The sequence below is a fragment of the Rattus norvegicus genome, chromosome 1, assembly GCF_036323735.1.
Source record: "Rattus norvegicus strain BN/NHsdMcwi chromosome 1, GRCr8, whole genome shotgun sequence".
Taxonomy (NCBI): Eukaryota; Metazoa; Chordata; class Mammalia; order Rodentia; family Muridae; genus Rattus; species Rattus norvegicus.
The window spans coordinates 184,854,392-184,868,831 of record NC_086019.1 but is presented as its reverse complement, the minus strand read 5'-3'; the positions used below and the strand labels follow the sequence as shown (position 1 = coordinate 184,868,831).

Below are 14,440 nucleotides of genomic sequence, written 5' to 3'. Positions count from 1 at the left end.
TCTCCCTCTCTATGGTTGAGCATTCCTAAAGGGTTGGAAGGTGAAAGTGCAGGTAGAGCAAGCCCAGAGCCTCACCTGTGGTGTTAGTCTGATGTTGTCATCACGGACAAAGCCTGAGTTGGAATTATACTTGATGTACTTGCCCTCAATGTAGTGCTCCAGGTGGAAGAGGGGCTGTCCTTGTCTGTCCTTTAGCTCAATGATGCACATCTGCATGATATCTACCTGGTGGAAGAACAGGGAGCAGGGTCAAGTGGAAGGACTGGGCTGGGAACACACACCTCACACAGATCTAGTCTCACCACTCACTAGCTAGCTCTCTTGCAAGAACTGCTAACTGTACCCAGAACCTACCCTTTCCCTTTCCTTTAAGTATGAAGATCACCATCTCCAGATTTTAGCAGGATGCACAGTCAGAATCACAAAGGGAATCACTGAGTAGCTTCTCTTGCAGCTAGGTATGACCATGTGACCACAACTAACCAATGGGAAATGAGCACCAGAAATAAAGGTCACTCAAAATGCATCCTGCCCTGCAAGGGGACTGTTTGGGAGCCATAAGTGGAATTGTGGTCAGTGTGGTCCCAAGAGGTGATAAAGTAGCAGGACAGAAGGTACCAGGTCTCTGGGTGACTTCAAGGACACAAGGTATTAGCCCACCCAGAGCCACTTTTACACAAATTATAAAGAAACCATTTTGTATCTGTGCAAATGCAAATTTATGGATTTGTTTGCCAGCAACTCAGACTGAGCCTAGCACTAATATTGCAAATTTGGGCAAGTAATTATGTGTCACTGTGTATCATTGTCCTTCTCTTCATGTCCTGTGTGCCCCCTCCCCTCCTGCTTCTCCTCCTCTTCTTCCTCCTCCAGTTTTCCAGACAGGGTTTCTCTGTGTAGCCCTGGCTGTCCTGTAACTCACTCTGTAGACCAGGCTGGCTTCAAACTCTGCCTACTTCTGCCTCCTGAGTGCTGGGACTAAAGGCGTGTGCCACCACCACCACCACCACCACCACCACCCAGCTGTGTTTTAGTTTTCTTGTGTGCAGATACAGGGAAGTCCGACTTGGCACAGAGACTAAATTTATGGTGTCCCAAACTGGTGGTGCTACGGCACCTTTAGGAAGTGACGTTTTACCAAGAGAAGTGGGTCACTGCAGCCCTTGGGGCTTTACAGTCCAGTCCTACTTCCTGTCTGCCTAACTGGCCTCATGTTCCTGATGACAGACCTTTTGTACCAATTCTGAGCAAAAATTAACCCTTCTTACATTGTTCCTTGTAAGACATTTGGTCCCAACAACGAGAAGTAGGGTTTTTTTCCTCTGCAATGGGGAATTATAAGAAACACCAACATTTTTTAATTTTTATTTTTTTTAATTGATTTATTTTGGTGGTGGGGGATTTCAAGATAGGGTCTCACTATGTATCTCTGGCTGCTTCGTAACTCACTACGTAGACCAGGCTGGCATCAAACGCACAGAGATCTACCTGCCTTTGCCTCCCAAGTGTGTGTTGAATGTTATACAGTTGCTAATGTGTATTATTATGTATGGGTTGTAAAGTGGAGTAAAAGAGACCCCTGGCTTCTAATTGATTTATTTTTATTTTATGTGCCTTGGTGTTTTGCCTATATATGTGTCTATTGGAAAGTGTTGGATCCCCTGGAACTGGAGTTACAGAAGTAGTGAGCTGTCATGTGAGTGATGAACCTGTGGTTTCTAACTTATTTATTTTTATTTCTTGTACATTGGTGTTTTGCCTATGTACGTGTCTTTGTGAGGGTGTTGGATCTCTGGAACTCAAGTTACAGACAGTTGTGAGCCACCATGTGGGTGCTGGGGATTGAACCTCTGGGTCCTTTGGAAGAACAGCCAGTACTCTTAACTCTTGAGCTGTCTCTCCACGCCCTGCCCTGTGGCCTCTAATTACTGAGGACTCTGCATGGCTCCTAGGGCTCTCAGTACCACCCATAACACAGAAAGAACCAAGTTTGGCTTCACAAGCAACAACCCTCTAGGGAGGAGGGTCACCAGACAGGCAAGCAACAGCTGCAGAAGCAACCTGAGCCCAGAGGCGACAGCTGAGACCTTTAGCAAAGACAGCTACAGTTCTGAGAACCCATCTGAGGAGAAGGGCAAACAGTTCCAGGAAGGGTCCTATCTCCAGTATGGCTCACTCCCTACAGGGATGGTGGGACAGGCTTTGGTAGGTGGCCAAGCACAGCCGAGCGGGCAAACGACACCTGGTCAGATAACCTCATTCATTTAATTCAGTTTTGTTACTACTCGCTTGATACCCAGGCACTAGGGGGGGCAGAAACAAATGAGATACGAAACCAGGGGGTGGGGGCACTAAAATATTAACTAAAGGAATAGGTCCCTTTTAGATCACAGTGCTTCAAAGAAAGGAAAAACAGAAGAACATGGCAAAGGTGGCTGGTTAGAAGGGATCTTATCTACAGTGGGCTGATGGCCTTACTCTGGGGGTGACAGGTGCTGTGTAAGCTGAGCCCTGGCCTGCGAGAAGAAGCTCACCATACCAAGATTAGAGAACCCGATGCAGGCACAACCAGAACAAAGGTCCTGGGGCAGGAAATAAGCAAAGAAGGAAGAGAAAGGAGGCAGGGCAGAGCAGAGCAAACGGTGAGGTCACAGCCCGAGTGGGGACGGAGGCTTCCTTTGTTATCGTTGTTTGTTTTTCAGGCAGGGACTCACAGGGTAGCACTGGCTTGGTCGAGAAGTTGCTCTATAAACCATATTGGCCTTGAACTCACAGAAATCCTCCTGCCTCTACCTCCCGAGTGCTGGTATTAAAGGCATGTGCCACTACATCTAGCAGACTGTGGTTTCTTCTTCTTCTTCTTCTTCTTCTTCTTCTTCTTCTTCTTCTTCTTCTTCTTCTTCTTCTTCTTCTCCTTCTTCTTCTACTACTACTACTACTACTACTACTACTACTACTACTACTACTACTATCTTATTCACTTTATATTATATATATCTATATAATGACTGTGGCCTCTTGCAGTCACCCCAGGTGTGCTTCCTCAGAGGTCTTATAAGCAGATGACTGATAGATCCTGCAGGCAGCATGAAAGTATGGCTTTCCTGAGACACCCAGGGTCTGTGTCCAATAGCTATGCAAACAATGGATGAAGAATGGAGGCAGAAAGCCATGTCTTCTTACGCCCACAGACAGACAGACAAGAAGTGTCCGTTAGTGCCATGTTATAGCAGAGGGGCAGTGCCGAGAGCTGGATCCAGTGTCAAACAAAACTCATGAAAGGGACCATGAAATGGCTCAGCAGGTGAAGGAGCTTGGCACCGAGCTGATGACTCAAGTTCAGTCCCTGGGCCCCTATGGGAAAAAGAGAACTCGACTCCAGAGGGTTGTCCTCTGACCTCCATATTTGCGCTGTGGCACGTGTGTGCCAGCCACACCACAGAGATAGAAAAAAAAATCAACTTATCTGATAAAGATCATAAGGAACACAGCTACCTATTTACAGAGATAAAAATGTTCCAACCACACGGCTCTGCTTTTAGGAATAACGATCTGCTGCATATGACGTGCAAGGCTTACGATGCCTGCTCCTCCCACAGTGGTGATTCTGACAACTGGTGGGAAGGGTAAAGGACTAGGCATGGTGGTTGGGGTTTGCATATGCTTGGCCCAGGGAGTGGTACTATTAGAAGGTGTGGCCCTGTTGGAGTGGGTGTGTCACTGTGGGTGTGGGCTTTAAGACCCTCATCCTAGCTGCCTGGAAGCCAGTATTCTGTTAGCAGCCTTCAGATGAAGATGGAGACCTCAGCTCCTCCTGCACCGTGCCTGCCTGGATGCTGCCATGCTCCTGCCTTGGTGATAATGGACTGAACCTCTAAGCCAGCCTTAATCAAATGTTGTCCTTTATAAGACTTGCCTCGGTCAGGTGTCTGTTCACAGCAGTGAAAACCTAACTAAGACAGTGGTGAATGCTTTTAATCCCAGAATTCCAGAGCCTGAGGGAGGAGGATCATAAGTTCAATGCCAGAACAAGACGGGTTTTGAGATGTGACTCCATGGTCCAGCCCTTGCCTGGCATATGCAAAGCTCAGATTTGAATCCCGGAACTGCAGAGGTGAAGAAAGGTCCCTGTGTTTCACCTGCGTGGCCAGCCACTGGGTAGGAGGGAGGCAGGTGGGGCTCACACACCTGCTTGGGGGGCTTGTGCCGGTTGTACTCCTCCCCCCAGAGCTTCGCTTCCATCTGGAGCTGCACATCCTCAAAGTACACGCTCCTGTCCACTGGCTCGAGGTAGCGTTTTGCCACGTAGTTGGAGGCCCCCTTCCAATGCTGGGCATGCAAGAAGTTGGAGAGTTTCTTCCTGAGAAGAAAGGCAAGGGGGAGCCCTTCTAGACCTCAGGGGCTCACGAAGGACACAACTCTGGGATTTCAGAACAACCAGACCTTGTGAGACACTGGGTGGGGGAAGGAAGAGAGTACAGGAGGTATAGGAAAGGCAACATCCCCACTCCTCCATTCAGAGCCTGAGGGGAAAGGACCAGTGTCTGTGGCCTCCTACCCGACTCCAAATACCCAAGCAGGTGAGTGACAATCCCTGTCCCTCCAGAGCCCTGCAGCTGGCCCAGGGTGGGGTCCAACAGACACGAGATGGAGAAGAACATGAGCTACAAGGAGGCTTAGGCCACTCGTCCCCAGCCTTTGATTGGGAATAGCCCAAAGTCCTAGGCTTTTAGAAGTCTTCGCAGAAGCCCCAGGCCAAGTCACTTACGTCCTGAAGCACTCCCTCATTGCTCCACGGCCGAAGGGCTGAAAAGACAGGACAGAGTCATCAGTGCCCACACCCGACGATCCCCTTGTCACTGACTGCCCAGAAGTTGTCTGTACTTTACCTCAATCCCAATAACCCTAGGCTGTCCCTCCTGGGCCTCAGTTCCAAAGCCAGATAGCCTTTCAGCCTGGAGACTGCTGGGATGAGGACTCCCGATAAATCATCTCAATCCAATGGAAGAATGGATAGTGTAAAGCCCCAGATGCTGGGGAGAGGCAGCGCACTACAAAGGCTATCTTCATAGCCTTTGTTTTCCTCTTTTCGTTTTCTGGCCACCATCAGGTGAACAGGCCTCCTCTGCCATGCGCCCCAGCCAGGATGTTCTGTGCCACTGAATTACATACTTTGCTTCTTCCTTCTTCCTTCCTTTCTTCTTCTTCCTCCCTCCTTCTCTCTTTCTTTTTTCCTTCCTTCCCCCCTCTCTCTTTCTCTCTCTCTCTCTCTCCCTGCAGTGCTGGGGATGGATACCAAGACCTAGTACATGTTAGACAAGAATGCTATCAATAGCCCACATCCCAAACCTGAACTATGTAAATTAGGTGGGTGAATTGTCTGGTATGTGAGACACATGTTAATAAACTAGTATATAAGGACACGAAATGTGGGCTGGTGACACGGCTCAGTGAGTAAACTGCTTGCAGTGAGCCTGACCAGAGCCACATGATGAAAAGAGAACCAAGAAGGAAAAAAAAGTCGGGTGTGGCAGCGCATGCCCTCCTCACTCCCGGCACTTGGGAGGCAAAAGCAGGCAGATGTCTCAGTTCAAGACCAGCCTGGTCTACAGATAGAGTTTCAGCCAGGGCTACACAGAAAACCATCTCGTCTCAACACACACACACACACACACACACACACACACACACACACACACACACAGAGAGAGAGAGAGAGAGAGAGAGAGAGAGAGAGAGAGAGAGAAAGAAAGAAAAGAGAACCAATGGTCACAACCAATGGTGCACTGTAGCATGCACGTATTCACACACAAATAAATGTAACAACAACAACAACAACAACAACAACAACATCACAATAGTTGGACAGCTCGGCAAGTATAAGTGCTTGCCACCAAATGTGACAACATGAATTTGATTCCTGGCATCCACAAGAAGAAAAGAAACAAGATGTCCTCTGACCTCCACAAACATTCTGTGGTACAAATACAAACACACAAACACCACAGATACACACACAAAATAAATAAGAATACAATTATATGTAATGTAAACAATAACACAGAAAAATCCCAAGATAAAAAAAAAATTGAAGTGGGTTCATAGCATGCAAGCCGGAGGTAGAAACAGGAGGATTGTTAATTTGAGGCCAGCCTATACTACATCACAGGAGGATTGTTAATTTGAGGCCAGCCTATACTACATCATGAGAGTGATGCTAGCTAGCCTGGCCTGCAAAAGACCTGTCCCTGTCCCTATCCCAGTCTGTCTGTCTGTCCGTCCAACCTTTCCTCCGTCCCTCTCTCCCTCCCCCTCCCACACATACACACAATAAATAAGTAAATAAAAATAAAGAAATGTAAAAAGTGAAAGGAGGGCACTAAGAATGGCTTGGGAAAGTCCCCATCGGGCCCTGCCCCTCACAGCTCAGGCTTCTGCTTACCTGAGATGCCATCTTGATCAGAACCTCGTCTTTCAGCCACTCCCCGGTGACAGCATTGTACCTGCAGAGATCAGAGCTCACCTAGAGAGCATCCTGGTCCTGCCCTTCCCTCTTTTGCTCAAACTCTCTTGGGCTTTCTACCGGCCTCAGGACCCAGCCTGTTCTGCACTTGGGCTATCAGGCTTGCTGACCCTTGGGGTGATCTGTGGACCCTCCCCTCCCTCAAGGGGACTTGCCTTTCCTCAGACACATTTATTCCTTCTGTGTGGTGTTGCTCTTTTACCAAGATCAGCACTCCCTGCTGGACCCCTGTCTGGCTTCTCTGCTCTTTCACGAGGGCACAAATCCACAAACCGGCCCATGTGTGTCTTGTTCAGCATGGGGCCTTGTGCTTGATAAACGCATGCAGGGTTCGACTAGAGATGTACCCTTTATAACTGCTCTATGTAACTGTTAGGTCTCTACATCCCGAAATGAGCTCAAGCTGGACTGTAGGAGCAACTCTGGACATAGGGACTGCCTGAGACCCAACGGCCACAAACCGCAGGTCCCAGGGAGGGAGGTAGACAGCAGTCTCTCAACCACGCTAGGCGCCTGAGCCAGGCACAGCCCACACAGGTATCTATCTCCCAAGAGGTAAGGACTGTTGCGGTGTATTAGGGGGCAGCGGGTGGGGAAGGACTTCCCTCTGAGGCAAGAAAGGAAAGAGACTGTAAACTGTGAGGGAAACACAGGATGTGATGGAGGAGGAGATGGGAAAGAGACTGGGAGAGGGAGGGACTGATCAAGAGATTGGAAGTGTTTGAGACAGGTGGAGCGAGGTGGAGAGACAGAGAGGAAACAGGGGGAGACAGGTGGCGAAAGAGAGGGAGATGAGAGAGAAATAGATGAGGATGGAACAACGGAGGAGGAGAGATGGGAGGAGGGAGAGGTGGCTCTAGAACATTCCCATCTCCCCATTCCCAGGAGTCCACTTTCCCACCCCACATCTGGCATCCCCAAGCCGGGTGGCCTTAAATGGCTTGCCTGGCAGGGTTCCTTATCTCAATGAGTCACCTCAGCAGGATCCAACCCTTATCTCTCCCCAGCAGCCTCTGGGCCAGAACACCCAGACCTGGGAGAACAGGTTTTCAGAGCACCTGTGCAGGGAGGAACAGAAGCCTGGCAAGTTACCCCAGGCTCAGAGAAGAGGGCTCTGCTAGGCTGTCAATCCGCTTGCAGACAGAGGGACACAGCGCTATCTTCTACACGGGGCTACATATACAGGCGGAGGCCATAGATGCACCACGTCCTCACCTCCACTGGGAGACGCACCCAGAGGCTGGGAAGGGGGTCAGTGAGCAACCTTGAAAGGGTCTTGCTTGGTGCTCATAACCACTAACGTCATAAAGGCAAGAGTCAGCCAGGAATGCTGAAACAGATCGGAAGCCCCAGTTGCTTTCAAAGGTGAGGCAAAAGAATAGCCATGTTTGAGGTCTGTCTGGGCTGTGTAGTAAGTTCAAAGTCAGCCTAGGCAACTTGGGAGGACCCTGTCTCAAAATAAAAATGAGACGAAGGCTGGGAGTGTAGCTCACAGGTAGTGAGAACACTTGTTTGGTATATAAGGAAGCCCCCAGTATGTATATGTACTTACGAATGTACATATGTGTGTGTGTGTGTGTGTGTGTGTGCGCGCGCCCGTGCTGTTTGATCCCCAGTAACACTGTAAGTGAATGAATGAATGAATGAATGCCTATTGTGCCTAAAGTTTGTGGAACATTCACTATATGCTGGGTTCTAAAGCAGATTGTTTCATTTAATCTCTGTAGAGACCCTGAAAGGTGACAATTTTTGTGCCTGTTTTATAGAAACTGGCTCAGAGGTGAGGTCTCCTGCCTGAGCGTCAGGATTCAAACCCAGGTATGTTTAAAGCAGGATCCAACTCTCACCCACCCTGGAAACAATTCAAAGAGACAGGAAAACCTGTCCTAAACAAAGGGCCAGCTTGTACCAAGACTTTTAATCTTAAAAAAGCTATAGCCAAAGAAGGAAGCTTCCGTTTTCAGAATGTCCCAGACAGCCATGCCTGGAATCAAGTGAACAGAATGTTCTAGAAAGCCAGCCACGTTGGCTTCCTCTCGCTGGCAGTCTGGGTGGTATAAACTCAGCCATTTATTTAGGAAGTAAACAGTTCAGCCTGGTCTCAGGTCCCTGCTGGAGTTCAAGACACAGAGTCAAGCCAGCGTAGGGACCCTCTTTCCTTGTTGATTCCCCAGAGCCTGGGCAGCTTGCTACCCCAGTGCTGTTGTAGGTAGAGTTAGAACCCACTTATCCTTCACATGCTGGAGTACCTACTGGGCTGACCCATCCTGCCCCACACTGGAAGGTGGGCTTCCTGAGTAGGAGGAGGCGGCACACAGGAGGCCCTGCAGCCATCTTCTTGAAGAATGGGAGAAGCAATGAAGGAGAGGACAGAGTGCCAGCCAAGGAAAGGTGATGTCACTACCAGGACCGGCATCAAAACCTGCCTGATGCTGTTCGTCTCTACTAGTGTTTGCAAGGACAAGTGTTGGGATGATGGTGTCACAGGTCAGAAGGAACCTGGATCCCTGAGCTGCCCTGAGGAGCTGCCCGACTCTCAACCAACTTCAAATGGAGCATAAACGCCCCTTTGCTGCCTAACCTCCTCCCCATCTAAAACATTTAGGATCAAAACGTTTTTGCGTTTCAGATTGCTTCCGATTTTGTGTGTTTACACAGACTTAACTGGTTGGATCTCTCTAACAATCCCACGTGATGTAAGTATCTGAAATTGGGGCACTGTATTAGTTCCTTCTCTTTAACCAGAAGCAGGACCCAAAATCCCTGCCCAGTCCCCTCGAGAAGTCCTCAAAGCCCTGGGGCAAACTGCTGACCTGTGCCGAGTAGCATGCTCTGTGGCGATGTCCTCCAGATGGAATTCAGCCCAGGGGTCGGGCATGTGCTTGGCCTTCTCGATCGCATGCTTCCAGGCCTCCTGCAGAAGGCAAAGGGAGCGTTAGGCCCAGGCCAAGGGCAGCCGGCTGCCTCTTCCCCAGTTACGTCCTCTGGGGAGGACCAGAGCATCTAAAAGAAAGGAGTCCCTTCCTCTGCCCTATCAAGAACAGTCCCAGAGGGGCCCAGTGTGTTCTCACAGGCTCAGCCTATGGACAGAAGCCGCTGACATGTTAATTACACAGTTCTTCCTCTGCTGCCAAAAAACTGAAAGAGAAAATATGATTTTTTGAGGGCTGGAGAGATGGCTCAATGGTTAAGAACATGCACTGTTCTTGCAGAGGACCTGGGTTTAGGTCCCAGCAGCCATCTCACACAGCTACAACTGCCTACCTAACTCTAGCTCCAGAGGATCTGTTGTCTTCTGCCTTCTTTAGGTATCTAAGTCCATGTGCGTGTGCGCGTGTGTGCGTACACACACACACACACACACACACACGGACACACACATACACACACACATTCACACACACTCACATACACACACTCACATACTCACACACATACACACACATACTCACACACACACGGACACACACACACACATTCACACACACACATACACACACTCGCATACTCACACACATACACACACTCACATTCACACACATTCACACACACTCACATACACACGGACGCACACATACACACATTCACACACACATACTGACATACACACACTCACACACTCATATACACACTCACACACACATTCACACACATTCACACACACTCACATACACACGGACGCACACATACACACATTCACACACACATACTGACATACACACACTCACACACTCATATACACACTCACACACACACATTCACACACATTCACACACACTCACATACACCCGGACGCACACATACACACACACATTCACACACACATACTCACATACACACACTCACACACTCATATACACACACACACATTCACACACATTCACACACACTCACATACACACGGACGCACACATACACACACACATTCACACACACATACTCACATACACACACTCACACACTCATATACACACATACACTCACTCACATACACACTCACATACACACACACTCACACACTTTTAATAATAAAAGATGAGTGCAGGGCAGGTGGGTTTCTGTAAGTTGAGGCCTGATCATCATAGTTCCAGGATAGCCAGACCTACACAGTGAGACCCTGACTCAAAAAAATTAAATAAGATGTGGTATGATATTGGGCCAGGAGTACAGTTCAGTGATAAACTGCTTGCCTAGTATACACGAGGCACTCCAAGAAAATGCTCCTTTCTTTTTTTTTTTCTTTTTTTTTTTTTTTTTGGTTCTTTTTTTCGGAGCTGGGGACCGAACCCAGGGCCTTGTGCTTCCTAGGTAAGCGCTCTACCACTGAGCTAAATCCCCAGCCCCGAAAATGCTCCTTTCTTAAGGTGGACAAGCTACACATCTGTAGTGAGAACCTGCCAGGGCACTGATTTCCTGATATAGCACCACGCAAACAGACTTTTTGCAAAAGACACCCTGCTAAAGAGCTATACTAGGGGAGAAACAACAACAGAACCCTTATGCCTTAACCTCACCCAGCAGCTCCTCCATGCAGGAATCTCCCACAGAAGCAGGACACAGGCTCACTCTCACGCTAATGCAAGATACATTCTGTGATCTGGCCAACCCAGACCTAAGTCCTATGGCAAGGACTGCTTCATTTAGAAGGCTAAGACAGCTAGGGATATTGGTGCACATCTGTAGTCCCAGCACTTGGGAAGCTGAGGCTGGTGGACTACCATGAGTCTGAGGTCGTCCTAGAAAGTACCAGGGTGGACAGTGCTACACAGACCTGTCTCAAAACAAGGAAGAAGCATGAAAAGGATAAGAGGAGGAGGAAGATCTGGAGGAGGAAGAGGAAGGCTGTTAAAAGGCATTGTGGCATGTGCTGGGGTCTGAGCATGTCCCCCAAACCTCATGTCCTGGAAACTCAATCCCTGAGCTCTCCCGTGCCGGTATTTAGAAATGGGAAACTTGGGAGTTGACTAGAGTAGAGGAGGCCAGCCCCATGGCAGCACCAGTGGCTTCATGACAAGAGGAAAAGATCAGGTTTAATACAGCCACCGCATCTCGTCACATGATGCCCTCTGCCATATTATGACTCAGCAGGACAAGGCTCTTGCCAGATACATGGAAGATGCCAGGATAGTGCTCTTGGACTCCCAGGGAACCAATCTTATAAACTAGTTAATTAATTAATTGTCTCCTCCTCCACTATATCCTTTTTGAGACAGGGTTTCATAGTGTAGCCCTGGCTATCCTGGAACTCTATATGTAGGCCAGGCTGGCCTCAGACTCATAAAGATCTGCCCATCTACTGCCTCCCAAGAGGTGGGGTTAAAGGTGTGTGCCAAGATCCCCAGCCAGCAGCTATTCTTTATAAACTGTCCCATCTCTGTTGCCTTGTTACAATAACAAGAAAACAGACAGACCCAGCACCATTTAACTTTCTTCACTCCATTTTATTGCTTTGGGGAAACCAAAGTAGACTCTTCCCTGCCCTTTCTGAGCCAACACCCTTAGTCCATGGTGTTCTCTTCCTAAGAAACTCAAATCTTTGCCCCAAAGAAACCCAAATCTTTGCTCAGTGGCCTCCCCAGAATCACCAAGGCCCAAACTCCCTCCCAGGTCAGTGGATCCTCCTTTGTGGGGAGGATAATGGGCAGAGGACTGGGCATCATCTACATGAGACAGGCCAGAAGGAACGCTCAGATATGGAAGGGGCAGTCAGGGGACAGCAATTTTAGACTGCTTTTGTCACCACCGGTGTCCCTCAGTATCCTGGCCATCCTTGGAAGAAGTCCAACTTCCCAGGCCTCAGCAGAGCACTGCCCACCCTCCTAGCATGGACCCCTCCTGGGGACCCTGTTAAAAATAGAGTAAGCCAGGGAAAGGAGCTGAGACTTCACACACACACACACACACACACACACACACACACACACACACACGCACACACACAGAGAGAGAGAGAGAGAGAGAGAGAGAGAGAGAGAGAGCCAGAGCTCCCTTACAGGAGGCTTTCCAATCTCTACAAAACCCTTATTTTTTTTTCCCCTTCCAGTCTGAAAGCTAATTTAGGATTAATGAAAACCACTTGGCAAATACCGAAAAGAACAGTCCAGTCCACCATAGTCCCTCCACCCCAGTAGCCACTGTCTGTACCTTCAGTGAGTTTTGTTCTATGCATTTTAAAAAAATAAGATTGGAATAACATAGCAAATATAAATTACATCCTTTTGCGGATGTAAGCAGATCCCCGGGCCTTCATATTTTATTAAGTGATCCTAACTGCCCCCACCCCAAGAGGATCATCTGCTTCGCATAAAAACCACAAGCACTACAGAACTCTGAGTTAGAAAGCGGAAGTCCTCCGATAGCCCTTTCTGGGCTGACACTTGCTGTGGACACTCAGCAAGTTTCCTCTCTGCCTTGTTAGGATGTGCATCAAGGACCGCATGCCTTGCTTTGTTAGGAATCCTACTCTCTGCACCTAACACTCAGTCTGAGATGGCTCTCCCTTGCTCAAGTACAGACGGCTGGTCGACCTAGCACCCTTCCCAGGACCGTGGGATACAGAACTGTGTAGGTGTGCCCTAAGCATATGCCTCCAGGAGATCAGACTTGGATGTCTTCCAGTATGTCCCAGTACAAACAGTGCTGACTCGAACATTTCTGTCTCTCCAACTCTGCATACTTGTGCAATCTCAGTAGGATTGGTTTTTTTTTTTTTTTTTTTTTTTTTATCTCAGTGTAATTGCTGGGCCAGATTTAAAGTCTGGGGGCCTGGGAAACAGGTCAGTGTAGTGGAGTACTTGGTCCTGGGCTCAGTCCTCAGCACCTGCCCCACGAAAATGTTTTTTGTAAGCTATATTCCAAGGAGCAGTAAATATGTCACTCAAATTTTAATGGGAGGTTATGTCAAGGAAGCGTAAAATGTGCACATTTGCAGCAGTGTAGATAATGCACAGTGTGCCTTTGTTGCTACAGAAATGGCTCCTCGCCCGTTCTCCAGGGTTAGACGTTAAGCTTGCATTCATTTTTTTCCCTTCTTATGAATGACTCCCAGCAGCTTTGTTGACATCCAAACCAGTTACTAAATTCCAATCCCTGTACTTTAAAATGCACAACCCCGATGTCTCTTTCAGTCGTGCTGCTGGGAATGGCTCATCTGTGTCTGGGGAGCTGGGGGCTGCCTGCCCTTCTGAGCATGCCTGTACAGAAAGACTTCACCACCAGCAACAAGGGCTGTCCCATGCTGGGGAGGATGGGCTATCAACAGAGGTCACCTGGCTACACTCTGTAACTCCGACCACAGCAACAGTGAAGGAGTTGAGGCTGTGGCTAATTAGCACAGTGCCTGCTTAGCACTCATGAGGTCTCAAGTCCCATCCCAAAAACTGCTAAAAACAAAACCAAACAACAAACAAGGAAGAAAGTACGTGACAGGTGGCACTTGGGGACAATTCACCTTTTCCCAAACCCAGGAATCACTCCAAACCTTACCAGCCACAGATGGCTTTGATGTAACTGATTTGTTTCTAAGACAGGGTCTCACTACAGAAAGCTGACCCCAAGTTCTCTATCCTCCTGCCTTAGCCTCCCAAATGCTGGGACTATTGGTGTTCACCACCATACCTGAAACTGACTTTTCTTTTAAAATACAATATAAAAAGTCTAGTTCAGTGATAACAGTGGGCAAAAACACCTAATGCCAACTCTGACACTTAAGTTCCATTCCTGGGACACACAGTAGAAAGAGAAAAACAGCTTCTCATGTGGATAAATTGTCTCACTGCTGCATATATGCTGGGTACTCACACACAACAGACACACACACACACACACACACACACACACTAAATAAATGAAAATTAATTTTGTAAAAAGTCTGCTGGGCTATTTACAAAAATATAAAAGGGCTACTCCCCTTTAATC

The 14,440-nt window shown here is 48.3% G+C and overlaps 1 protein-coding gene across 5 annotated transcripts in view; it reads right to left on the bottom strand.

Moving 5' to 3' along the window:
* Eef2k (eukaryotic elongation factor-2 kinase) overlaps nucleotides 1–14,440 on the bottom strand; it is a 63,629-nt gene that overhangs the window by 19,217 nt on the left and 29,972 nt on the right. For 4 of the 5 annotated variants that reach the window (NM_012947.3, XM_006230157.5, XM_006230158.5 and 1 more), the window contains exons 3-7: nucleotides 9,337–9,437; nucleotides 6,443–6,503; nucleotides 4,769–4,806; nucleotides 4,189–4,360; nucleotides 76–225 (exon numbers count right to left, since the gene is read on the bottom strand). In NM_012947.3, the coding sequence (NP_037079.1) occupies nucleotides 76–225; nucleotides 4,189–4,360; nucleotides 4,769–4,806; nucleotides 6,443–6,503; nucleotides 9,337–9,437 (522 nt within the window). The remainder of the gene's footprint in view (nucleotides 1–75; nucleotides 226–4,188; nucleotides 4,361–4,768; nucleotides 4,807–6,442; nucleotides 6,504–9,336; nucleotides 9,438–14,440) is intronic. The other variant, XM_039101738.2, reaches the window with a different exon arrangement.